The 26,977-nt window shown below is 47.5% G+C and overlaps 2 protein-coding genes across 5 annotated transcripts in view; both read left to right on the forward strand.

The window, feature by feature from the left end:
• Kiaa0355 (KIAA0355 ortholog) overlaps positions 1-17,498 on the forward strand; it is a 79,744-nt gene extending 62,246 nt beyond the window's left edge. For 3 of the 4 annotated variants that reach the window (XM_028754171.1, XM_028754173.1, XM_028754172.1), the window contains 6 exons: positions 7,188-7,313; positions 9,010-10,022; positions 11,978-12,143; positions 13,515-13,652; positions 14,404-14,482; positions 14,958-17,498. In XM_028754171.1, coding sequence (XP_028610004.1) covers positions 7,188-7,313; positions 9,010-10,022; positions 11,978-12,143; positions 13,515-13,652; positions 14,404-14,482; positions 14,958-15,266 — 1,831 coding nt within the window. In that variant the 3' untranslated portion in view covers positions 15,267-17,498. The remainder of the gene's footprint in view (positions 1-7,187; positions 7,314-9,009; positions 10,023-11,977; positions 12,144-13,514; positions 13,653-14,403; positions 14,483-14,957) is intronic. The other variant, XM_028754174.1, reaches the window with a different exon arrangement.
• A 5,827-nt stretch (positions 17,499-23,325) lies between these two features.
• The window catches only part of Gpi (glucose-6-phosphate isomerase), a 30,446-nt gene continuing 26,794 nt past the window's right edge, over positions 23,326-26,977 (forward strand). Inside the window, exons 1-4 of the mRNA XM_028754152.1 lie at positions 23,326-23,562; positions 24,315-24,405; positions 24,661-24,729; positions 26,822-26,941. Of these exons, the coding sequence (XP_028609985.1) occupies positions 23,441-23,562; positions 24,315-24,405; positions 24,661-24,729; positions 26,822-26,941 (402 nt within the window). The 5' untranslated portion in view covers positions 23,326-23,440. The remainder of the gene's footprint in view (positions 23,563-24,314; positions 24,406-24,660; positions 24,730-26,821; positions 26,942-26,977) is intronic.

The raw sequence follows: 26,977 nt of genomic DNA on the forward strand, positions 1-26,977 counted from the left end.
TGTGTGTGTGTGTGTGTGTGTGTGTGTGTGTGTGTGTGTGTGTGTGTGTGTGTGTAAGAATGACCTTGAACTCCTGATTCTCCTGCCTCCACCTCTTGAACTGGGATTACCTATGTATGTTATCATACTAGCTCATTGGAAAACATTAAACTTTATACAGATTCTCATTTTGAGAAAAACAGACATAACTTTTATATAGTTGGGTGACCGTGTTCGTAAACAGCTTCTATTAAACTAGTTTGTTTTCTACCTTGGGTCAGAGGTGATTGGCAGCTACAAGTCTTTAAAGCCTGGTTTCTCAAATTTTGAAGGTAGCAGACCTCTGGGAGCCAGCTGAAAATGGAGATTTCTGACACTCAGGGGATGCTGGCAGTCTGCATTTGTTTAATAAGCACCTTAGGTTATCCTGGTGCAGGTGGTCAGAGGCCACACTTGGGAAAACACAGTCCTACATGTGGGAAAGGCGAGGCCTGCGGGCTGAGAACAAAACTGACAGAACCCTCACTGCCTGTGTAGTCCGTTTCCTTTGTAATTTACCGTACCTCCTGAAATGGCATTGTATACTGTTACTGCTTGCAAAGGCTCCCTCTGCTGTCTGCTTTTTGTAATGATAAAAATTGGTTTTGGGTTTGAGGTTTTTGTTTTGTTTTTGTTTTTTGTTTTTTCCTCTCTTTGAAGCCAAGATCAAGTGTCTCTGACCAGAAATATTTCAGATTCCAGCTGTTTGTTTTGTTTCAAAAGTGTTTGCACATGGATATGATGTGGTGTTGTGAGAATGAAGTATAAATACAGAATCACTTGTGTCTCAGACTGCTATGCCATAGGCCAGTTGGTTTTTCATAGTATTTGTAGTGCTCTGGATTTTCACTGTGACCTTGCGCTTGAGATCAGTTGTGGAATTCTCCTCTTGTATTGTCACTGTAGCATCAGAAAGTTTGTGTGTTGAACGTTTCATGTTTTGGGTTAGAGATGTTGGACCTGTACAAGTATGTGCTCACTGGAAAGGCTGAAGTGGGACCATGTTACATCATTCTTAGGAAAATAGTTATCAGCAAACTAATCAAGAGTTTATTCATCCAGCCACAGTAGTACATGTCTGTCTTGCTGTCCCTTAGGAGGTGACAGAGGGTCCCTTGACTTATGCCATTGTGAGCTACATGAACAAGACACCCCTCCCGTGTCTGTCTGTCTCCCACACACATACATATTTTATTACATTCTCCACACATGCCAGTACATGACATGACAGCAGGAGGACGTCTGCTAGGATGATGAGTTAAAGAGGCAAATATAGTGAGCAAAACACAGTGACAGGAGTGTATGACATGTTGTGGCACAGCATGGGCCAGCACATGAGATGAGTGTGTAGAGCACCTAATGAGCGAGGGTGAAGACCTGCTTTATCCCCTGGAGCCATGTGAGAGTGCACAGAGAACACGCTTTTTTTTTTAATTCTAGGAACTTTATTCCATTCTTAAATATTATAATAATATTTTTATCCATACAAATACAAGAGGAAAAGTTAAACATCTCTTAACAGTGTCCCCCCACCGTTCACAATATCAAAGAAATCTCATTAATTTTGCAAATCTCTTTTTTTTCCTTTTTTTAAATTTTTTGAAAAAATGTTTTTTAATCAAATCACACTCATTCACACAGGGGTTATAAACACAAAAAGGCAGGACGTGGGGAAGGGGATGACACTGGAGCGTGGGTGTTCAGGGGGAAGTACAGATATCTTTCAGAACAGGGTATTGGCTGGGTGAAGGTTCAGGGGACAGGTCACTATGACTTTGTCTATGATTCACTTGTCCTTATCTAAGTTGGTATTGTCTGCCAAGGCTACCTATTTATAAGGTCTATGACTACTCAGGCTGGTAAATTTCCACAAAAGCTGCCTGTTTACAATAGCTTATAGCCATTTGTTTCAATGTTTCTCCACTGAGACCCAAGACTTGGTGTTAGTATACATGTATGACAGGCCTGTTGCTGATTTTAGGCCTATGGCTGATTTTAGGCCTTCAGTGTATAAGCAGGGCTGCCCCTGACATCTCCTCCCTTCTCTAAGTATAGAAGGGCTGTGGCAATTCTAATCTTGCGAAGGCGGGGATAGAGGCCTGACCTCCAGTACTTGAAGGGGACCTTGTAATGGCTCCGGTCCCCCTGTTGTTGTCCAGTGAGGCATGAGGGGCCATACCCATCCCGATGTCTTTTTCCTGGAGTGGGGATACTTTTGACATCAACCCCTATGCAGTCAGCCTTGTCCCTCAGGGAACCCAAAGAGATATTTTTATCTTTTATTTATATTCCCTTGCAGTGCTTAGCCTCACAGCCTAAGCAAGAATTCAGATCGCCAGTCAGAGGGGGTTCTGGGTGGCCCCTCTCTGCTTGGTCTAGGGGCGGAAGTGTCCCCTCTTTTACGTTGGGTGGAGATGGATATTTTGATTGAAATACTGGTAGACGTTTTAAGCAAGTTTCAGGGTTTGTCATCTAGACACCTAGTCATTCTTAAAGGTGTTTTTTATTGGTCAGCTTTCAAGACTAATACATAAACTAAAATTTAATTTGTCAATTTCTCAGAAAAAAAAAAGAAAAAAGAAAGAAAAATAAATTACCAGGAATGGTAGAATTCTCTTTTGTCTGAGCAACAAATGATCTCTTAGTGGAACCACAGTGGCAAGTCCAAGCTCAATGAGAAGTGGCTGAGGGACATGGAACAGGTGTGTCCTGGTGATCAGTTGTTGAAGCTGAGGAGATTGTGTATCCAAACTGTGGCCTGTTTGGGTAAGCAGGCTCTCCTAGGACTCCAAGGTCTGGCTTTCTTTGTTAGTGTTCTCAGCTCCATAGTTAAATTTCTTCCCTAGCCAAGCCATATGGGAGTACTGCTGCCCCCTTTCAGTGGTTGGAAAACACCCAGGAACTGGCAGGAAGCCTGTTCCTCCCCCTCCCCCCTTCCCTTCCCCCTCTCCATGTCATCATGGCCGGCTTCTACTCCTCTACACACACACACACATGCGCGCGCCCTCTCCCTCTCCCTCTCCCTCTCCCTCTCCCTCTCCCTCTCTCTCTCTCTCTCTCTCTGTGCCATCCTCCTGACTCCCCTCCCAATGCCCTGAATAAACTCTATTCTATGCTTAAAAAAAAAAAAAAAAAAAAAAAAAAACAGACATGCGAGGACATTAGGAGCAAGTGACAGAGGCCCTTGATGGCCATAGTGAGAAGGGAGAATAATGTGGAGAGAGATGAAGACCTTGTCTTGGATTTTGTCTTGAGTTTCGTAGAAAGCTATCTAAGCGTTTTGAGTGCTAGGATAAGAGGCTGAGGTAGACAGATTATGAATTTGAGGACAACCTGTTGTATCTAGAAAGACTGATTTCTCAAAAGTTTTCAGTGGAAGTTAGGGTAGGAAGAAGCTGGAGAAATGGCTCAGCAGGTAAGCACTGGCTGCTCTTGCAGAGGACCTGGATTCAGTTCCCATCACCCTTACAGTGGTTCACAATCATATGTAACCCTAGTTCAAGGGGTTTCAACACCTCTTGACCTTTATGGCATCAGGCAGGCACATGGTACAAACAAATGTAGACAGAACAATCATACACATAAAATAAGTCTGAAGAAAAAAAAAAACACAAAAACTAACCATCACATTAGCTTCTTCCTGTCAAACTGGTCAGAGAAATCCATGGAGGCCTACAGAGTCCCACATTCACGGAACACTTAGCAAATGTTGGGCTTCCCACACTAAGCAGTTCTCTTGGTACCCTGCACTTGAAATTGATGGAAACCACCCAAAGTTAACACAAAAGGCAGTAAGTTAATGGCTCAATCCTGTAAATTGCTTCCCACTTCATATCAAGCCCAGCTGTAAATTGGAGTTTGAATAACTTCTTCCTTAAGTTTGATATGTTGTAATGACTTTTAGAAACATACAGGTATGGGCTAATTTTAAAGGATACTACAATGTAGACAGATGAACAGTTAAATGGAGGGGTACATTACATGGGGAAGCTGTATGGGAAGGACATGAAGCCCCCATCCTCTCCAAGCATATCCCCTACTAGAACCTTGAGTGCTTACCAACCTCGAGTACTCCAGTCTCAGTGATTTTTATCATGTAGGTGTTATGACTTAGTCAGGATTTCTATAGCTGCCGTGAAACACCATGACCAAAAAGCAAGTTGGGGAGGAGAGGTTGTATTCATCTTATACTTCTACATTGCTATTTATTATTGAAGGAAATCAGGACAAGAACTCAAGTAGGGCAGAAACTTGGAGGTAGGAAGTGATGCACGGGCCATGGAGGGGTGCTGCTTACTGGTTTGCTTATCGTGGTTTGTCTAACCTGCTTTTCTTCTTTTAAAATGATTTATTTATGTATGTGAGTACACTGTGGCTGTCTTCAGACATACCAGAAGAGGGCATCAGATCCCATTACAGATGGTTGTGAGCCACCATGTGGTTGTTGGGAATTGAAAGAGGATCTCTGAAAGGGTAGTCAGTCAGTGCTCTTAACCGCTGAACCATCTCTCCAGCCCTCTAGCCTGCTTTCTTTTTTTTTTTTTTGGTTTTTCGAGACAGGGTTTCTCTGTATAGCCCGGGCTGTCCTGGAACTCACTCTGTAGACCAGGCTGGCCTCGAACTCAGAAATCCGCCTGCCTCTGCCTCCCGAGTGCTGGGATTAAAGGCGTGCGCCACCACCGCCCGGCTCTAGCCTGCTTTCTTAAAGAACCCAGTACCACCAGCTCAGGGATGACACCACTTACAGTGGGCTGGGCCTTCTGTTATTGATCACTAATTGAGAAAATGCCTTACAGCTGGGTCTCATGGAGGCATCTTCTCAACTGAGGCTTCTTCCTTTCTGATGACTCTTAACTTGTGTCAAGTTAGCACAAAGCTAGCCTGTACAGTTCGGTTGATTATAAGCTGCTCTGGAGCTTCTCCCTCCCCTTCCAGAGGTGGGGAAGTGGTCTTGAAGATCTTCCCAAACTTGTAGTGGTAGTCTGTGGTCTTTCTGTTGAATAGCCCCCACCCAGGATAGAATGAAAGGCCGTCTGGTGCAAGGTCACAGCTCAGTTACAGATGAGTGTCCAACATCTGTGCTGCTCTGTGTCCCATCCCCAGCACTACCAAGACATCATGCTACCAGGAAATTCCCAGTGATTTAAAAGCTCTGTGCACGGAACCTAGCAGGAGAACAAAAGGGATGCTGCCCTAGCATCCCTGTCACTCTGGAAACTGTGAGAGGTTAGAGGATCACTGTTGGGAACTGAAGGCAGCGACCAGATGTGTGCAGATGGTCTAAGCTGCTGTGAGAGCACACCTACTTTCACTATCATTCAAGAAACTACAGCTGGGTGGCATGTAACTTCAATCCCAGCACTCAGGAGGCAGAGCCTACAAAGAGAAACCCTCTTTTAAGGGAGAAATTACAGGAAGCAGGAAATGCGTTTTGTAAAATGTCTTAGGGTTTTACTGCTGTGAACAGACTCCATGACCAAGGCAGTTCTTATAAGAAGAACATTTAATTGGGGCTGGCCTACAGGTTCTGAGGTTCAGTCCAATATCATCAAGGCAGGAGCATGGCAGCGTCCAGGCAGGCATGGTGCAAGAGAAGCTGAGAGTTCTATATCTTCATCCAAAGGCACAGAAGACTCTCAGGCAGCTAGGACAAGGATATTAAAGCCCACACCTACAGTGACACACCTATTCCAACAAGGCCATACCTCTCTAATAGTGCCACTGCCTGGGCCAAGCATATTCAAACTACCACATAAGAGGTTTGTTACATGATCCCTAGTTTCAGGCTAATGTACACATCTTTTTTGTTGTTGTTGTTGTTTTGGTTTGGTTTTGGTTTGTTTTTTTTTTTTTTTTTTTTTTTGGAGACAGGGTTTCTCTGTGTAGCCCTGGCTGTCCTGGAACTCACTCTGTAGACCAGACTGGCCTTGAATTCAGAAATCCACCTGCCTCTGCCTCCCAAGTGCTGGGTTTAAAGGCGTGTGCCACCACCGCCCGGCGCCCTGCATGATTCTTAAAAAGATTTAGGTGCATAGGTATGCATATGTGTGTGGTGGTCCATAAGATTGTATGGTCCACACTGTAGAGAGAATCTCTTATAAGCATCACCTGTCAAAAAAAGGTGATGGCCAATGAGCAGAGGCAAGAGATAGGAGGTGGGACACTGGCAGGAAGATAGAGGATTCTGGGAAATAGTAAGAGGCGCAAGAGATTTGCTTAGGAACATAGAAGAGGTCAGAAGCATAGGCATCTATTAATTAGTCTCAGAGACATCTGAGGAAACAGGGAAGGCTGGGAAGGAAAAATGCATTTGGGGTCTTTTGGTTTGTTTTGTTTTTTTATACCACATCAAGTGTTTTATTTTTAAATTGTATTTCACCCTTATTTTGTTTGTTGAGAGGGTCTTGTAATAGCCCTGGCTATCCTACAACTGACTGTGTAGACCAGGCTGACCTTGAACTCACAGAGACTTACCTGCCTCTGCTTCCAAAGCTACCCTTACTTCTTGAGACAGGGTCTCAGTGAAGCTGCAGGTTATCCACTCAGCTGGACTGACCTACTGTCTACTGAACTTCAGGGACCCTGCTGCCTCCGTCCCCAGCCACCCCAACGGAAGCCGCAGTTATATCTGTGCACAGCTTTGTTCAGGGTGTCTGGGCATTCCAACTCAGGTCCTCTTTACTCATTCACATACACACACGTTGGTGCATGCACGTGTGTTTTCCTTTTACAATGGAACATTTAGCTTACTATAGATATGTTCTTCTACAGCCATGCTGCCTGCATGCATCATATGTTGTCTAAGTATGTTCTTTATTGGAGTTCGATCCTATTGAAAGACCCATAGTGCCTCTGTTTCGTCTCCTTTTGCACAGGAGTGCTGGTCTCAGACTTGTTGGTGTACTCCCTAGATTGGTTTGTTGTTGAACTCCCTAGTTTTTTTCTTTGTTGTCTTGGCTATCCTGAAACACCTATGTATATTAGAATGGCCTTAAACTCACAGAGATCTGCCTGCTGGGACTAAAAGACACATGCACTGCCACACACAGCACTCCTGGGCTCTTTTTGGGTGCTGAAAGTACTTAAGTTGTAGCATCTTTCATAATCTTTTTCTGAACACCTTTCCTGAGAAGTAAGGTGAAGACTAATATGACCTGGTTTGTGTCTAGGTGCCTGAAGGAAGACCCTGCCACCATGTCCCTGCTGCAGAGAAGCCTGGATCCTGAGAAGACCCTAGGTCTGGTGGATGTGCTTTACACAGCTGTGCTGGACCTAAACCGCTGGAGAACAGGGAGGTTGGTGTCTCCTGCACTTACATGCAGAAGCTATACATGCGATTTTCATTTTAGATCCATAGCCAGGAGCAGTGTAGCGACATACAATCCAACCCATGTATGCTCCTGCCTCTGAAAGTATGTGGGTAAATAAAGCAAGAAAGAGAACTTTTTGGTAGCTTTATTTCAAGATGGGTCAAACATGCAGATAAGATGCAAGAATTTCTCCATTACCCACATTTCTGAGCCTGTTAACACCTGGCCTTCCTTGTTTTAATCAGAGACTATGGTCATGGAGAGAACTCTTAACCCAGTTCTCATTCCCGTACACAAAAGCAGAGGAATGTTTAGAACATTTTCTTGTATTCTTCATGAAGTTTATTTGTACTTAGAAACAGCTGAGTTGCAGATGTTCTCTGTGAATTGCTCGTTTTAGCACTGATAAAGACCTTAAACGCCTCCCCGTGCCCTCATCTCTTTCACTTTCTCTCCTGACAGACCATCCATTTGTGCCTCAGGCTGGCCTCGAACTTACTGTGTAGTCCAGATTGTCACGAACTTTTGAAAGCATTTTTGTCTCAATCCCTAGGGATAAGAAGCCACCACACCCAGCTTTCTTCTCTTAACAAGAGCTCAGTGCAGTGTCTTGTCAAGGGTTGCAGCAGCCAGCTGCCTCGTCCCCTACTTCATGGCATTTTTATTTATATATTCTTTTGTTGTACAAAGAGTACTCAGGGACCAGTGTGGGGCCAAATACTCAGTCCCAGCACTGAAGCAGGCCGATCTCTAGATTCAAGATCAGCAGGCCTGGTCTATGTGGTTAGTTCAGAAAACCAAAAGAGAGAGAGAGAAGGGGGTGGGGAAGAGTACTCAGAAATCAGTAGAAGGAACAGCTGCGCATGCCACAGCATCAATGTGTAGTGGCCATAAGCCTCCTCCCCACCGTCCCTACCGTTTGCATGTGTCCATTGTTCCTCTGCTGAATCTGCCCATTGCACCACCACACTAGCCAGGCTCTGCTCTCCTATGCTGCAGTTAGCTTTCACTCAGCTCCATATGCCTGTTTCACAGCCTCGTGTGAGACACTGAGCGGTCATTTATCTATGTATAGAGCACAAGGACCCAGGACCTGCCTGACCAAGTTTACCTTCTGTTGCTCTGATAAATACCATGATCAAAACCAACTAGTGGAGGAAAGGGGCTGTCTGGCTTACAGATCCTACAGTCCATCAGCTAGGGAAGCCAAGGCAAGAACTTGGAGGCGGGAGCTTTCTTAGACAACCCAGAATCATTGGCCCTGGGGTAGCACTTCCCACAGTGGCCTGGGCCCTCCCTCATCAATCAAAGAACTGCCCACTCTCTTACCTATAGGATTGCCACTCAATGGAGGTTCCAATTCTAAGATAATTAGCTTGTGTCAAGTTGACAAAAACAAACAAACAAACAAACAAAAACACCAACCAGGACTCCACCAGAGAGGTTTTTTTTTTTTTTTCAAACTTAGGCAAGTTCTTGCCCCTTTTCCACTCTTTCCTCCCTGTCTCCCTGTAGCTTAATTGCTCATTCTGCAGTGCTGGGGCTTAAAACACCATCATGCCAGTAGTCAGTATCTAGTCATCAGTAGTATCCATCCTCAGGCTTTAATCAATACAAAAAAGTCCTTGTTCTCCAACTTGTGTGTGTCTCTTTCTCTTTTGTTTTTTTCCTGTTCAAATAGGGAACAAGCTTTACCCTGTATACAGATCCAGCTGCAAAGGGATATCTGTGATTTTGGGAATCAGGCTGACCTGCCTTCTGGAAACGGAAGCAAGTCATCAGGCCTGCAGAAGACGTTCTCCAAACTGACATCCCGGTTCACAAAGAAAGTGTCTTGCACCAGCTCTGGCAGCACACACTATTCCAAAAACATCTTCACAGCGGGGTGTTCAGAGGAGAAGGCCAAAATACTGGGCAATAATATTGATACACGGTTACAGAGCATTTTGAACATTGGTAACTTCCCTAGGACTACAGACCCTTCACAGTTATCTCAGAATTCCAGTAATCCAATGGTCAATGGCTTTCTCCTGGAGAGACGTGAGAACTTCTTGCATGGGGATGATGGCAAGGATGAGAAGGGCATGAACTTACCCACTGATCAGGAAATGCAGGAAGTGATAGACTTTCTCTCAGGCTTTAACATGGGCCAGTCCCATCAGGGGTCCCCACTGGTGACAAGGCGTAACTCTACTGCCACTGCCATGGTGACTGAACAGAAGACAGGAACCATGCAACCACAGCAGCCATCACTGCCATTGGCTCCTCCACTACGGCCACCCCAGGCTGGAGCACACACGCCTCTGGCAGCCCAGCAAGGTCTGGCTCCTCAGCAGCAGTCTCCAAAGCAGCAGCAGCCTCAAGTCCAGTACTACCAGCACCTGCTGCAGCCCATTGGATCACAGCAGACTGCACCCCAGCCTCGGGCACCTGGAAAATGGGGACATGGCTCATCTCAGCACCCATCACAGCCCATGGCAGCAGGTCTGTCTCCTCTTGGTCAGTGGCCTGGCGTATCTGATCTCAGCTCTGACTTGTATAGCTTGGGGCTAGTGAGCAGCTATATGGACAATATGATGTCAGAAGTTTTGGGCCAGAAGCCCCAGGGACCTAGGAATAACACCTGGCCAAACCGTGACCAAAGTGATGGAGTCTTTGGAATGCTGGGAGAGATTCTGCCTTTTGATCCTGCAGGTAAGTAAGGCCTTCCCACTGCTCATCCCACTGAAAAGTTCAATACAGTCGCCAAGGGATTCTTAGAGGCCTGTCTACCACAGCCTTATAAGGTACAGTACATGGATGTTCTAGTGTGCTCTACTAGAAAGCACCTAGTAAAACCCCTAAGTGTTTGCTAGGACTTTCATCGTCTGGAGCAGGGAGGTGTAGCAAGAATGGGAAGCAGATAAGGAAAGTGTCTGAGAAGGGAGACCTTAATCCATCTAGGGTGCCCCCCCTTTTTTTTTTTAGATTCTACTCTTAATTTTATTTTTTTTTACTTTCTGTGGTACTGAGTATTGAATTCAGGGCCTCCTCATACATGGTAATCAAGCACCCCACCAATGAGCCATATACCCAGCCTGCCTTTCTTATTCTCCCTCCCTCCCTCCCTCCCTTCTTCCCTTTTCCCTTCCCCCTTCCCTTCCTCTCTTTCTTTCTTTTTTATTAGAAAGTCTCACTAACTTGCCAAGTTGATCTCAAACTTACTCTGTAGCCACAGTCAGGCTTTGAATTTGGGATTGTGGGCTGGAAAGAAGGCTTACTTGCTCAAGTTTGGCTTGAGTGGCAGTGATATCTGGCTTTGGTAAATTCCATAACGTAGTTGGTTAAAAATCATCATGTGATTCTCTAAAGTTATTAAATACTGCAAATTCATAGTAGCAAGACATTAGAAAACATAATTTAGTTTGTAGAGATGGCTGGGCTGTTAGGAGTGTCTACTGTAGCTTAGTTCCCAAAACTCACATTTGGCAGCTCACACCCTGTATCTCCAGCCTCTGAGGATCCAGTACTATTGGCTAGCTTCTACACACCCACAAAGGCATGCACATACACATACATTTAATCTTTTAAAAATGTTTTATGTGTGTGAATGTTTTGTCTGTACATATGTGTGTGCACCATGCACATGCCTGGTACCTTCGAAAGTCAGAACAGGGCTTCAGATTCCCTGGAACTTGAGTTATGATTGACTGTGAGCCACCATTTGGGTGCTTGGAAGCAAACCTGGGTCCGCTACAAAATCAACAAATACTTTTAACCACAAATCCTCTCTCCAGCTCCATACACAAATTTTTGAAAAATAATTTTTATGTTTATTTTTCATGTTTTGTTTTGAGAAGGCTGTCACTATATAACCTTGGCTAGTTTGGAACTTACTGTGGACTAGCCTGGCCTTGAACTCACAAATCCACATGCCTCTGCCTCCTAATTTCTGGGATTTAAAGTCGTGCACTACCTACCATGTGTGGCCTAGATTTTTATGTATATGAATGTGTACCACATGAGTGCCTAGGAGTTATGGATGGTTGTGAGCCATCATCTGGGTGCTGTATGTTGAACCCAGGCAAGAGCAACAAGTACTCTTCACTGCTGAGTCGTTGGTGTTAAAACTTTAGCTTTGGGGGACTAGAGAGATGGTTCAGTGGTTAGGAGCACTGGCTGCTCTTCCAAAGGACCTGGGTTCAGTTCCCAGTACTCACATGGCAGCTCACAACTGTCTATGACTCCAGTATCTGGTACCCTCTCACACAGACATACATGCAGACAAACACCAATTCACATAACAAACAAATTAGCTTTGGGAGACTGAGTCCGGGGCCCATTGAGAGTTGCAGGACAGTGCTATATAGTTGGCTTATGGCCACATAGCAAGACTTTCTCTCAAAAAACAAAAGCAAAAATAGTTGTGGATAGTTCAGACCTTTGTCTTCTCTTCACATCCAGCCCTGCCTGTGCCAACCCCAGCCTCAGACCTGTGTGCTCTAAATCCAGTCTCACTTCAGGGAGTGGCCATAGCCTGCAGCCAACCAGTGGGACAGTTACTTGCTAGGTTCTCACCACTTTACTGTATGTATGACCAGTTCATCCTCAGAAGGAAAGGAAGAGGTTGGTTTGGCTTACATCCTGCCTTTTCTTTTGTCTCAACACAGTGGGCTCAGACCCAGAGTTCGCACGCTACGTGGCAGGAGTGAGCCAGGCAATGCAGCAGAAGCGGCAAGCCCAACATGGCCGCCGGCCAGGCAACCCCCGGGGCAACTGGCCGCCCATGGAAGACGCTCATCGGACCTGGCCTTTGCCAGAGTTCTTCACAGAAGGGTGAGTTCTGCCTAGAGCAAGGAAGCCAGATTTGGGATCTAGATGATTCTTACAGCCTTGGGTTGAGGGGAGGCTCACTGGCCTTCATTCATGTTTCCTGGGCAGTGAAATGTAATGTCACTACATCTTGGTGGGTTCAGATTCTAACATAGGATGCTAAGGGTGGGATGTATCACATAGACACACGCCTGCTGTGAGTGAGTGACTTAAGACAGCCTCTTGTAAAAGCAGTACACACATACGAGATTTTAAACACATTTCTTCTCTAAAAATTATAAATATAGGGGCTAAAATAATATAAAATTATATACATATGTATACTAACTTATATAAAAATTATAAGTACTAACTCATGAGTAAAGTGAGAGAAAACAAAAGAGCTTTCCTCTTGGAGCAGGGATCTTACTTGACAGTGCTCCATGTGATCTATCTGGTGAAAGGAGCCTGGGTGTGAAACCCAGTAAATATCAGAATGCTGATATTGTAGCCCACGGAGAGCCAAGTAGGTGTGGGGTGTGTGGCTCAGCAGTAGCACGTTTACCTAGCATGCACAAGGCCCTGAGCTCAAACCCCAGTACAGCAAAGACCAAGGCATATGCTTCAACTCTAGCGCATCGAAAAAATTGTGGGCAGGGCATGGCAGTACACACCTGTACTCTCAGCATGTGGAGGCCAGCACACAATAATTGTCTTGTGTTCAGGTTAGCAAGGGCTAACCTTGGAGGCTAGCCTGAACTACCTAGAGAAACCTTATCTCAGGAAAACAAACAAACCAAAAACCACAGAGTGGAGAGATGGCTGATTTAAGAGCCCTTACTACCTATGCAAAGGACCCAAATGATTCCCAGCACCCACATGGTGGGTCACATCCATTTTTGACTCCAGTTCAGGCCAGGCAGTGATGGTGCTTCCCTTTAATCTCAGCACTTGGGAGGTGGACGCAGGCAGATCTCTGAGTTTGAGGCCAGACTGGCCTACAGAGCCAGTTCCAGGACAGCCAGGGCTACACAGAGAAACCCTGTCTGAAAACGAAACAAAATCAAAAACCATCCAATTCATCAGGGAGTTGACCCCCCACTTCTGGCCTCTCTGAGGGCACCAGCACACAGGGACACACATATACATAAGGACTTTAGTCTTTGAATTATGAATTTTGTCTCAGAATATCTCCTGGTTAATAAGTTTGAATAGTGAAAGACCATCTCCACTTAGTTTTTCTCTAAAATCAGCCATGTGTCAGTCATAGGCTTCTGAGACACAAAATGAAGGAGTGACTCTTACTTTTGAGGAGAAAGAAGGAAAATGTCAAGTTGTGGTAGAGAGAGGCAGCAGAATCTGTGGGAGGTCTGACCGATTTCTCTGCATTCTCAGGGACACCCTGCACAGCGGCTGGTCAGGTGCTCAGGGAGACTCGGCCAGCTCCAGTGATGAGACCTCTTCAGCCAATGGGGACAGCCTGTTCTCCATGTTTTCAGGGCCTGACCTTGTTGCTGCCGTCAAACAGAGAAGGTAAGGAAATTGCTAAACCAAGGATTGGAGAGCCACCACTCTGCCTCTGGGGAAGCCGGAAGCCCTGTTGTTTGCCCTGTGACAGGACAAAGGCTTCTGGAGGCATCTTCAAAAGGTGTCTTCCATGAAGAAAATCTGTGCTGATGGGACACTGGCCTTAGTCTATGTGAGGAAGTCATCTCAGTCAGGTCTGTGTCCGTACCCAAGTGCTCTGGCTCAGATCTGCTGTATCTTGCCCCTTTTACTCATCAGTGTAAAGCAAGCATGCTTTTTTTTTCTTTTCTTTTTTGTTTTTGTTTTGTTTTTTCCAGACAGGGTTTCCCTGTGTAGCCCTGGCTGTCCTGGAACTCACTCTGTAGACCAGGCTGGCCTCGAACTCAGAAATCTACCTGCCTCTGCCTCCCAAGTGCTGGGATTAAAGGCGTGCGCCACCACTGCCAGGCACAAAGTATTTTTTTAAAGTCCCAAACACATCCAGTGCATGTTAAACACTTTGAGTAACTATTGAATAAATCAGGAAAAAGCTTAAAGGGGGTTAACTGAGCTGTGAAAACAGCCAGTGCCATCTCATGCTGGCTGCAGCTCCCACCCGGTTCCTGTATGGGCTTTACATGCTGTCTCCCAGGTCACACTGACCTTGGTGGACCCAAGGCCTCAGCACCTAGACTGGGGACCTAGAGACCAGAGCCAAGCACTCCGTCCCATACAATGAAGCCCAGTGGTCATGGCTCTGAGCTCTTGGTTCTTTCAGGAAGCACAGCAGTGGCGAACAGGAGACCAGCACGCTGCCCTCACCACCTCTCCTGTCCGCGGTGGAGGACGCGAACCAGGTATGCTGAGCCAGCTCATGGTGAAGACCTTGGACCTCAAAGTCATAAGAGCTGTCCCTGTGGGGAATTATTTTCTCATGGTCTTTGTCTAAATGGGGAGATAGGATCACCTCAGCTGACACAGTCATGTTGTAGAGGAAGCTCCGAGACTGCTGCTATGAGCCACGCAGCACACTCACTGTTGAGATCAGTTACAGGAAGAGCGTGGATGTACGGGTGGCGGGAGGCCCTGTCAATACTGAGCCAGGAAAGCTGTACGTATAACTAAATTATTCAGCTCCACAGCTGGGCTGCAATGTTGTGTGGGCATTGACCACAAATGTACCACAAATGTCACTGTGTCAGGCTGCGGGAGGCTGCTGCTCTCACTCTGTCCTCTGGATAGAAAGAAGAGTGGGAGTTCTCGGGGTTGGGTGGGTGAGACACAATGACAACTCACCCGAAATGGCACTAAAACCTCTCTTCTGTTTCCCAGGATAACAAAACCAAAACATGGCCACCCAAAGCACCATGGCAGCACCCTTCCCCGCTGCCCAGCACGCTGCCCAGCCCAGCTGCACCACTCTATGCAGTCACCAGTCCTGGCAGCCAGTGGAACGACACCATGCAGATGCTGCAGTCCCCTGTGTGGGCTGCAACCAGTGACTGCAATACCACTTCCTTCACCTATGTTCAGACACCACCACAGCCCCCACCTCCACCAGCACATAAGGCAGCCCCCAAGGGCTTCAAGGCCTTCCCTGGGAAGGCTGAGCGCAGGCCAGCCTATTTGCCCCAGTACTGACCACAGCTAGCCTGCTGCCCATCAAAGCTGTTGGGGCAACTGTCCCCAGGGCTAACTAGCTGATACCAGCCCCAAGAAGGACCAGTGCACCCTGCCCCAGGGACAGAAATGTTCCTTGGTCAGAGGTGATTGGCAGCTCCAAGTCTTTAAAGCCTGGTTTCTCAAACTTTGAAGGTAGCAGACCCCTGGGAGCCAGCTGAAGATGGAGATTTCTGACACTCAGGGGATGCTGGCAGTCTGCATTTGTTTAATAAGCACCTCAGGTAATCCTGGTGCAGGTGGCCAGAGGCCACACTTGGGGAAACACAGTCCGAAGGTTGTCAGTCCTGCATGTGGGAAAGGCGAGGCCTGCGGGCTGAGAACAAAACTGACCATTTTTTGAAACTCTCTTCTCTTTAACACACTGAGTGGGACCCACACCCATCACTAATTTTATAGATATTTTTCATGTAGGTTTTTGGTTAAAAACGTCTCCTGCCTAAAATGCAGTGGCTATCTTAAGATCCAAGGCACACTGGCTGAAGGGCAGTTAGCTCAGCACCGTCTTCATTTACGCTTATAGGAGACACTAGTGATCAGAAAGCAGTCCCCTGCTTCCCACAGGTCAGCGCTCCTCTGAAGCACCCAGGGGTGCAGGCTCCTGTTATTGACAAGAGCAGGATTGGGGAACTGCTTTCAGGCATATTGTGGCCACACATGGGGTGCAGCTGGTGCATGCTGAGTGCAGAGTAAAGCTGCACCTGCTGCCCTCATGTCCTTCCACCATGACCAGGGCAGCCCCAGCACCATGCTTCTTGAAGGAAGCAACTGTGGGAGGGGAGGGGTTGCACCAAACCCTCACACTCAGAACCACAGTGACAGTGTGAGCTGGCTCAAAGACAGAGGAATTATGATGTAGACAGGAATTCAAAATCTTTGTTTAGTCACCAACAAAAAACACCTCACTTTTAGTTAATGTGTGCCATTAAACAGATGACACTCCGTGGATTTGGGGATATTTTCCAGCTAGAATGGATCCAGAATTGAATGGTGCTTAAATTGAGAAATAATAAGTATATCTATATAGAGTAGACATTTCCCACTATATATTAATTGAGGTTGCAGAAAGTTCTTTATATAAAACTTATTTAAAATTTTCATATTTCATCTTTGAAAATGTCTAATTGAGAAAAATCCATGATATTTTCTGGTATGAAAGTTTGACAGTATTAATTTTTTTATATTTTCTTAAATCATTAAACCATTTTAATATATGTTAACTACTAATAAATGGTTTATTCTTTCTAACTCCATGTAAGCTTTTCCAACGAAGATTGTAATAACACATTTATGTTCTCATTTTTCTACAGATAAATTTATATTTAAAAATACCAAAAAAATCCCTATGTATACACACCACACACATGAACACACACATTCACATATAAAAAAAAATTATAGAGGACCTGTAGGGTGAGCCCAGCCACTTGTGTTTTTAGTACTGTCTCCAGGCTGCCTGAGGCCTCAGCTGTTGTCATTCGTGCTGTGTGGTGGTGACATTTCTGCCTGTAATGAAGATCCTTCTCAGTGGGTTCGGAATATTCACCTCACCATGTTTACAGAGAACTATTTTGTACATAGAGTTTTCCAGGCACGTACTTTGCACCAGCCCTGCGTGGCTGCTGTCTGTGTTAGCTGTCACAGTGTGCACACTAATCTGTTCAAAGTTCCTTGTGGCTGTTTTACTTGTAAAAACTTTCTATTTCCTTCAGTAATGTGTCCACAGTGCCGTGTTTCGAGTTCTAGTCTACTGCAGTAATCTCATTTTCATAGTGCCTCCCTGAAGACCTCACCCTGGGCCAAGGTCGTTCCTCGGTGCCCCAGCACAGGTGACACTGCTAATTGTCATCTCTGGTCTGTTTTTCTCTATTAAGGAAGATATTTGTCTCCATGGCTGTGAGACCATGTGAATCGGTTTGTGTAGTCTCCACGTAGGTGCTGTTGGCAGCACCACCTCGCTCTAAACACTGGTGATTCCAGGTGCTGCGCTTGGCAGAGGTGTCTCGCCAAAGCGCATGTATGCGTGTGAGTGTGTCCTCAGCACGGCCAAGCATGGCTGCCTTGCTCGGCATCAGCAGGACATCATGTGAATAGTTGTGACCTTCCAAACTGGAACTCTACATTTTGTATCTTACTTTTAAAGCTCCTATAAGTAAAATAACTTGGCTTTATTAAAATATACATTTAATAATACTCTGCATCTTTTTTAAAATTAACTGCATCAGATATGTCAGAAGCAGTGGCTCTCAGCAGAGCTGTGCAGGAGCTGGTTTCTAGGTCATCTTATCCTGAGTCTCAGATCAGGGAGGACCACCCAAGGGATGGGATCAATCAGACAGGCAGGGGACTGAGCTGCAGGCACAGCCCCTAAGCTTATTGGCCTCTCTAAGGTCCTGAGGCGTCTGCATGGGCAGGTGAAGACTGTCTCCCGGAAGAATGCAGGTTCTTTCTGGAGTTGGGCCTGTTAGCACCCTCATCCTGTCAATCAGGATACTATGACCTGCCCCAACAGCTTTTCTAAGGAACAAACCCAGGAATGAGGGTTTTCTGCCCCTTTCCCCTCAGTAAACTTATCTGTAATCCCAGCACTCGGGAGGCTGAGGCAGGAAGCCAGGCATAATGGAACATCCCTGTAATCCTGGCAATTTGGAGATAGATACTAGAGGATAAGTTCAAGGTCCTTGAGGCTACATAATTCAAGGCCAGCCTGGACTACATAAGACCCTGTCTCAAACAAAACTACGCAGTTACGTGGTAGAACACTTGGTCTGCAAGTCCAAGGCCCAGAGTTGAGTCCCCAGAGCCGATAAGAACTAGCAGGGAGACACTGAGTGTGTTCTTGTTTGACGTAAGTGCCCAGTGCTTCTGTTAACATCCGTGGTGATAAACAGAGCCTGGTAGCCCTACTGTGTTAGGGTTGGTTTGGTGGCAGAGATGTTATTTCCTGAGCTGGAGAGCTTAGGAGGGAGGCCTCAGCCAGCCTGGGAAATGGAGGAGCACACCATCTGTTCAGGTCGTTAGGAGGCCATGGAGTTGGCCTGCTCTAGAGCAAAGGATAGCCTGGTGGTTCAGTTTCTGGACTGTCAAGAGGCCACATGAGTGGGCACTGTGCCTGAGGAGTCCAGGGAACAAGCCTCTCTGAGTGATCCTGGATTCAACCATGCAACTGGCCTTTCAATTCAGCCACAGCTCCAAGGGCAGGCATGTATTCGCCTATTGGTTACTGAGCAAGTTGGGAATGTGGGCTTAGGTGACAAGGACAGCCTCATGCTCGTTTCCCCTGGCTTCAGGCTCTTACCATAAAGCCAAATTGCATGCAAACACTTGTGCAGTTCTTGTTCTTGTCCTACAGGGGAGACAAACCCCATTTTCCCCATCCTATACAGACATCCTAGGAAGTAAATCAGCTGGCCATTTTAAGAGTCTCTCCTCAAGCACACTTGTATCACTTTTAAGTCTCTGCCCAGTAGGCTTTCCTACCCACCCATCCCTCCTCACACGTCAACTTGCCCTCACTGCCTTACCCTGCTCCCTCCAACTACCTGCCCTGGTGCTCTGAAGCAGTAGTTCTCAAACTGAGTCATGACCCCTTTGAGGTTGTAATCACCCTTCCACAAGGGTGGCCTATGGCCTAAGATCACTGGGAAACATTTGTTACATTTCATAACAGCAAAATTAGTAACAATGAAAATAATTTTATGGTTGGGGCCACCACAACATGAGGAACTGTGGGTCGCAGCATTGTGAAAGTTGAGGACCACTGCTCCTAGAAGGTGCTCAACAAATTCTCTCTGCATTTGCTTGCCATTACGGTAGTCAGCACTGCCCAGGAATCCTGTGTTTGCATTTGTTCCTTCCAATGGAAGGCCCCAGGAGAGCGAAGACTGAATCTTGTTAGGGCCACAGCTCTTAGACTCTTGTCAGGCATCTTGTAGTCGATGCTGCTGGGACCAGGATTTGCTGATTCTAATATAGAGAGAAAAATCAGCCCTGATAAGACTCTCACGCTGAACTAAAGCGTTGCTCACCATAATTTTATCAGGACTGCTAAGGAATTACCATTGGGAACTTCGCATCAGAATTATGTACCGTTTTATATTTGTTTTTAATGAGAGGGCTCACGCTGTAGTCCAGGCTGGACTGAGCCTTCACTATAGAGCCCAGGCTGACATGTAACACACCCGCTTCAGCCTCCTAGTCTTGAGACCAGTGGTGTAAGACGCCACGCCCTCCTGCCACATGCGTCATTCCTGGACAGCGAGCGTGCACGACGGCCCCTCAACTAGGGACATGCGCACTGCAGAGGAGTTCAACCATCCCAGACGTGCAAATGCGGGCGTTTTCTAATCCACCCAGCTCAGCCTTGCGTCCGCACATGCGCACATGCGCTCGCCCCGCCCCCCTCCCCGAACGTGCCAGCCTGCACGCAGCTAGCCTAGGTGCTGCGCGCGCTCGCCGCCTCCACGAGCGTGGTCTCGCCCCAACACCCCCTTCGCCGCCGCAGAATCGACGTGCGCGTGCCTGGAGCTCCGCCCCCGCAGGAAGGCGCGCTCCCCCACCTTGGCGGCCCAGTGACTCAGCATCTCAGCCAGGCGAGCTGCTCCGGAGCCTCTTGTCGTTCCCGCCGGTGCATTCCGCTCAGCCCCCCATAGCAGCCTAGACTCCACGGTCACCCTTGTCTGGCAGGCTCTAATCAAGGCCTGATCTGTCCAAATACCTTTGCGTCAGCTTCCTCATCTTTAGGACGAGGAAGCGGTCTCCTTTGCTACAGAGCCACTAAAGTATGGGAAGTGCCAGCATCACAAAACAAGGGCTATGCGGAGGGCTCCGTCTTAGGGAATTTCGACATTTCCTGAACTTTCTAAACTTGTCTCCACTGTCAAATCCTCCCACGATCCGGTGCACGGGCTAGGTCATCTTGCTGAAGGCACTTGAGACTGATTCGAGCAGGCGAGTCTCATGCGCTTCCTGGGTCAGGTCCATTTAATACGACTGTGCTTAAGTCTGTGGCTGTGATTCCAAGAATGTTCTCCTGCTCAGGGACCTGTCGCTCCTTACTGAAGTCTTCACTCTGTGGTTTGCATTGCTTGGCATACAATCTCCTGGCTGTTGAAGTAATTCAGACAGGTCCTCATAATGTAGCTGTGGCTGTCCTGGAAATTGCAGTGTAGACCAGAATGCTCTTGAACTCACGGAGTGCTGGGATTAAAGGCTGCACCACCATACGCAGTTCCTATCAGGGGTAGATAGGTGAAACACCTGTAAGATTTTTGGGGAAACTAACCATGTATGATAGTGCAAATCTTCCAGCACTCTGTTAGCCCTGGCTACATCATTTTTTTTTTAAAGGTGGTATTTCTCTGTGTATCTCTGGCTGTCATCTAACTCAGAGATATGCCTGTATCTGCTTACCCAGTGCTGGGTTTGAAGGCTAGGGACTGACTGCTTAGTTGGGCTACAGCTCTTAAAATGGCTCAGCAGTTAAGAGCACTGGCTGCTTGCTCTTTCAGAGGCCCTGAGTTTAATTCCCAGCAACCACGTGGTGGCTCACAACCAAGTAATGGGATCTGATGCTCTCTACTGGTGTGTCTGAAGACAGCTACAGTGTACTCATATAAATGAAATAAATAAATTAAAAAAGAAAAAGTAGTAAACGACAACTCAAAACAACATAATAAAAATCAAGGGGAACCCTACCTCTAGGGGTCATTCTTTTTTCCCTTAAACCTGAATCTTGGGGTAGAGAAGATGGGTCATCAGGGAAGTCAGTCGGTCCTGAATACATGATCAGAGGATCATTCATGGAAACAGGGAGAGAGGGTGGAAGGAAAGCCTCACTGGCTGCCTTCAAAAGCACCCTTGTGTGTGGACACTGCTGGACCAGTCTGAGGACCCCTGGGGCAGCGACAACTAAGACTGGCATCCTTGCTTATTGAGGTTCAGGATGGGAGTGAATTTGTGTGTGTGTGTGTGTGTGTGTGTGTGTCCAATTCACACAGAGGCCAGAGGACAACCTTGAACACTATTCCTTAGGAATGCTGTCCCGTTTTATATTTAATTAGACTTGTTTAATTGAAGGGAGCGTCCCTCGGAGTGCCTGTGCTCAAAGAACAGTTTGTGGGAGGTCATTCTTTTCCTCTATTATGTGGATTTCAGGGATTAGATTTAGGTTATCAGCCTTTGGCTCCAAGTACCTCTGACCAATGAGCTATTATGTCAGCCCCACTTCTCCCTCACCCACTCTTTTTGGGATAGGGCCTCTCTATACAGTCTTGGCTGTCCTGAAACTCACTCTTGTAGAGCAAGCTGGCTCTGAACTCAGAGATCTGCCTGCCTCTGTCTCGAAAGTGCTTGGATTAGGGGTGTGTGGTACCACTGCCCTGCTTTTTTGGGGGGTTCGCCAGCCCTCCTTTTAATAATATATTTTATTAATTTTTCAGCTTCTTCTCTGAGTCGGGGTCTGTTGGTGAGACCTGGAGCTCTCCGCTGAGACCAGACTGGCCACTGAACCCTAGGCTTCTCCTGTTTCTGCCTCTCTAGCACTGAGATGGCAAGAGGTCACCATGTGCAGGTTTTTACGTGGGCCCTAGAAAGTAAACATGTCCTCATGCTTCTGAGGCAAGGGCTTCACAAAACTCTTCTCAGCTCCCGAGTTTTGTTTTTCAGACAAGATGGCTTCAGACTCCTAGGTCGCTGACACTGGCCTTGAAATCTTGATCTGCCTGCCTTTCCTCCCCACATGCGGGAATTATAGTGCCACCACAGTGCTAGATGTCCAGCACTGTTTTGAAAGCTTAGCAAGTATGAAAAATTACACATATCTCCCCCCCCCAACCCCCCACAAACACTTCACCTCACCTACTCTTCCTCAGTAGAAGTCTCCCTTGTTCCTCGGACTTGTGAATGAGAATTCCATTTTTTCTAGGAAGTTGGATCCTAAACTGGATATCTTGGCCTTCTCTCCAGGCAGTTATGGATCATCCATCAGTCATTCCGTCCTCCATGTCCGTCTCCTCCTGCCTTGACTGACTCTTTCAGTGGTTCCTCATCTCTAAACAAAGATCAAAATTCTCGCAATGATTTCCTAGCCACTGGGTGAATTCCCTCGTCTCCGATGCCACCTCTGTGATTTCTTCCCCTAATCTGCTCTACCCCAGCCACATGTGCCTTCTGTTTGTGGGACATCTATGGGTGCTCTTGTCTCAGATTTTGCAGTTTCTCTTCCCTTTGACAGAACACTTTCCTTCCAGGTAGCAGACTGGCTCATTTCTTCCCCTTCATGCTTTCACTCAAATATAATAAAAGGCGAATTTTTTCCCTTAACTATCTAGTTAAAGGAAATGCTTTTTCCAACATGCCTTTAAAATATATACATATAATTTCATTTTTATTATTATGCGTGTGGTGGACATTTTATTAATTATGTGTGGGAGTGGACATACAATTTTATTATGTTATGTGTGTGGGGTTGATATATAATTTTAGTATTAATTATATGTGCGGGGTGGGTATGTGCATGAGAATGCAAGTGCCATTGGTATTCAAAGGTACCTGCAGCGGGAGTTACAGTTATGAGTGCTGGGAACTCAATTCAGTTCCCCTGCAAGAGCACTGTGTTCTTAACCACAGATTCTTCTCTCGTGCCTCATCCAGTTTGCCTCTTCTCAGGAGCACTTACCAGCTCCTATAAATTTTATTTACTTATTTGGCTTACGTACCCATAGCATTTGCCTTAGTACCTCTTACCAGGAAGGTGTTCCATAGAGTTCTGCTGAACTGAATACGTGAATGAATGAAAGAAGCAAGCGGACCCGTCAAGAGTAACTCCGCCTCTGCCCTTTCAAGTCACTTCCTCGCAGAAGCCAGCCAAGGCACATTGCAAGTGGTCACAGAGTGTTACGAAGAGGCCAGCAGAGGCCCCCGATCTACAGCTGCCGGCAAGGTCGCCTAGCGGGCGCGGAGGACAGAGGCGGGGCGGGGCCGAGGCGGCCGGAGGCGGGGCCCAGAGGGGCGGGGCCGGACGCCTGCGCCATAAAGCCCGCTGCGCGCACGGGAACTGGCTTGCTGCGCGCTGCCGCTCCTTTTTCCTTCCTCTTCCGTGCACGTCCTGCTCCGTGTACCTTTCGGGTCCCGCCATGGCTGCGCTCACCCGGAACCCGCAGTTCCAGAAGCTGCTGGAGTGGCACCGCGCGAACTCTGCCAACCTCAAGCTGCGCGAACTTTTTGAGTCGGATCCGGAGCGCTTCAACCACTTCAGGTGCACGCACGGGATCGGGGCTCCCGGGACCCCCAGCTGCCCCGCAGGGCCCAGGCCGGGGCCGCACTTTGTCCTTGATGCCTCCTTGGCGTGGGTACTTGGGACCCGCGTGCTAGCCAGAGGGCCGAGGCTGCTTAGTCATTAGGAGGAATCCGCTCCCCCTTGGGGATCTCTTCGCCCCCGCCTCTCAGTCTCAGCCATTTGAGTAGGGATTTCTAACCACTGGTGAGGAGGAGGAGCCGTTGCTGGCGCGACAGGCACGGGAGAGCGAGAGCTGTCCCCTCCCACCTGCTCCTGGTGGGCTTTGGTCGGGCAGGGTCAGGGTGGGTAGGCTGAGATTTCCTGGGAGACACGGTATAAAAATAGAGCGGCGGAGGCACGATGCAGAGGCCAGAGGGATCTGTGAACGACTGCGAAATAGAAGGGAGGGTGGAAGGAATCTTACATGTGATGCGTCCCCATGACTTGTGTCTCTGATGCCGGGAGGCGAGGGACATGGGATGACCACCTGTGGTTCCTCATTGGAAGTCCCTGATACCTCTCCATGGGTGTTCCCTAGTAAGTTTGAGACATGGGGCTTGAAGCAGGAAAGCTCTGCGTTTTCTTCATCTAAACCATGCTCCTGGCTCAGGATCCGTCTACATCTTGTTTCTGTGGCATGGCTTCCTACGCTACACTGCTACAGGTCAGCCTTTGTGGCCAGGCACTGCTGCTGGGGTGTGACCAACCGCCTCTGCATCTTCTTCCTGCAGCTTGAATCTCAACACCAACCATGGGCATATTCTGGTGGATTACTCCAAGAACCTTGTCAACAAGGAGGTGATGCAGATGCTGGTGGAACTGGTAATGTTTCTGATCTGGGAACTGGGATCTCTGGTTTGGGTGTCGCGGGGGCCTGTGGTTTGTTTTGGGTTCTAGGTCAAGGTGTGAAGTGGTATCCCAGGGATCTCTAGGGCCCGTTGTTTGAGCAGAAGCTGGTGGAAAGGGAATCTGGCTATGAACGAACCTCTGTCAGCCTCAGTTGGGGGGAAGGGGAGAAGTGGACTTGTGATAGCCAGTGAGGATGGGATACAAGGCCTCAGTGGCTTCTCTTCCTAGGCCAAGTCCAGAGGTGTGGAGGCTGCACGGGACAACATGTTCAATGGTTCTAAGATCAACTACACCGAGGTAAGCAGTCACCCACCTCCCGCCTCTTACTTCCCTTTGCTCATCAGACCGACCGTTATCAGCCCTGTGTCTTCACCCTTGCTCTTAAGCAATGCTTTTGCCTCAGGAAGGCGCTAAAAGCTTTTCTTGGTGGTGGGGGGGGAGGGTTTGCAGAGCTTTGAGGAGTGACTTCTCTGAGACTGACAGGCCTGGACTTGGCAAGCAAATTGGCACAGTTCCTGGTGTCCAGGGAGGGGCACAACCCAAGCCTGAAGGGAAGGATTTGCTTAAGGCTCGATGCTGAGACATTTTCTTGGAGAACTTCAACCTTGATACACCAATGGGTCTTTGCTGCAGGTTGTTCTAGTGACAAGAAGAATCATGTCACCAAAGCCCTTAGTTTCTTTGGCAGTAGGAATAAATAAGAGGTGAGGGCAAGACAGGGGTTGGAAAATCCTGGCCTTGACTTGATGTAGAAGCCTGCAGGTATAGTAAACACTCCACACTGAGAATTCTCATTTTTTTTTTCTAGAAAATATTTTTTTATTGAATGATCTGAATTCCATCCCATTTTGGTTTTTCTTTTTTTCTTTTATTTTTATTTTATTATTATTTTTTTTGATTCACATCATTGCACTTCAGTCCCCCTCACCCCCCTGTCCCTTCATACCCGCCCTCGGGCCTTGCAACCTCCCCACAAAAGAAAACAAACAAAAATCAGTGTTTATTTTTTTCTTTTAATTGTGTGTGTGTGCATGTGTACATGAGTGCCGACAGGTGCCCACAGAGCTGTCAGCTTCTTCCAGAACTGGAGTGAGAGATGGTTGGGAGCCATCTTAGTGTGTGTACTGGGAATCCAACTCTGGCCTTCTGGAACAGGAGCATGTGCTCTGTTTGTTTGTTTGTTTGTTTGTTTGGTGATCATTCATATATATATGAATGAGTACACTGTAGCTGTCTTCAGACACACCAGAAGAGGGCATCAGATCTCATTACAGATGGTTGTGAGCCACCACGTGGTTGCTGGGAATTGAACTCAGGACCTCTGGAAGAGCAATCCGTGCTCTTAACCACTGAGCCATCTCCCCAGCCCCTGTTTGCTTAGTTTTTAAGAGTTTCTCTATGTAGCCCTGACTGTCTTGGAATTCACTCTGAAGACCAGGCTGGCCTCGAACTCACAGAGCTCCTCCTGCCTCTGCCTCTTGAGTGCCGAGACTAAAGGCGTGCCCCGCCACCAGCTGGCAAGTGTGTGCTCTTCACTGCTGAGCCATCTCTTCAGCCCTGAGTCTTTTTACATGTGAGGAGTGGAAGGCTTGGAGGTCAGAGGTGCAGTGAGAAGCAGCTGAGCTTGCACTGCTGGGCTTGTGTGTGATATGAGGGAGACCACGGTTGAGGAGGGCTTCCTGTGAGGGGGCTGGGTGTGCATTTGCGGAGGGAACATGGGAAGGAGTGAGTCTAGATAGATAGGGTAAGTGGGCTGGCTTCAGACCCTCCCACACATGGGGGAACCTCTCTCTAGATTGAAGTTGCTTTCCTGAGTATCTGGGACCTTTCTACCTACTTCCTTCCAAGACTGCTATTGTCTGTAGCTGCCTGGGCCCTTTTTTCCCTTGTGGCCAGGTGAGCTGCTTGGCACCTGTCGCAGACCTCTGTTCTGGTTTAGTCTGTGACAGTGGTGAGCCTGTTTGATGAGGAGAACTTCCGTAGTCTGTCTTGCTTCACATCCTGAGGCCTTAGGACACATTTAGAAGGTGCTAGAAACAAGAGGCTCTCCTCAGGAGGGCTGAGTTTATGGCTGAAGGGGCTTATTGTTCATCTCTGATCTGTGTCTTCACCACTCTACTTTGATCATCTTCAGTCAGGCCTTTCATGCCCTGGGGTCCTTCAGGCCCTTAGGGGTTGTTTTAGGCCTGACTGCTCATAGCATACAAAGCGGGGTATAGGATTTCCTGTCCTCAGAATCCCAGAATGGCTTTCACTCCCAGGCTCTCTGGACAAGATGGTGGTGTTCCTGCTTGTCCTGTGCAGAGGGCTGACTTACACTGAACCTCCCCCGCGCTGGGACGGCTCAGGGTGTACAGTGCTCCCCATTCTCTGACCTTCATCTCTGTAGGATCGGGCAGTGCTGCACGTGGCCCTTCGGAACCGATCCAACACACCCATCATGGTAGACGGCAAGGATGTGATGCCAGAGGTGAACAAGGTTCTGGACAAGATGAAGTCTTTCTGCCAGGTAAGCCGACGCTAGCCTAGACGCGTGTATGCTAGC

Source organism: Grammomys surdaster, unplaced genomic scaffold (genome assembly GCF_004785775.1).
Source record: "Grammomys surdaster isolate TR1022 unplaced genomic scaffold, NIH_TR_1.0 125984, whole genome shotgun sequence".
Taxonomy (NCBI): domain Eukaryota; kingdom Metazoa; phylum Chordata; class Mammalia; order Rodentia; family Muridae; genus Grammomys; species Grammomys surdaster.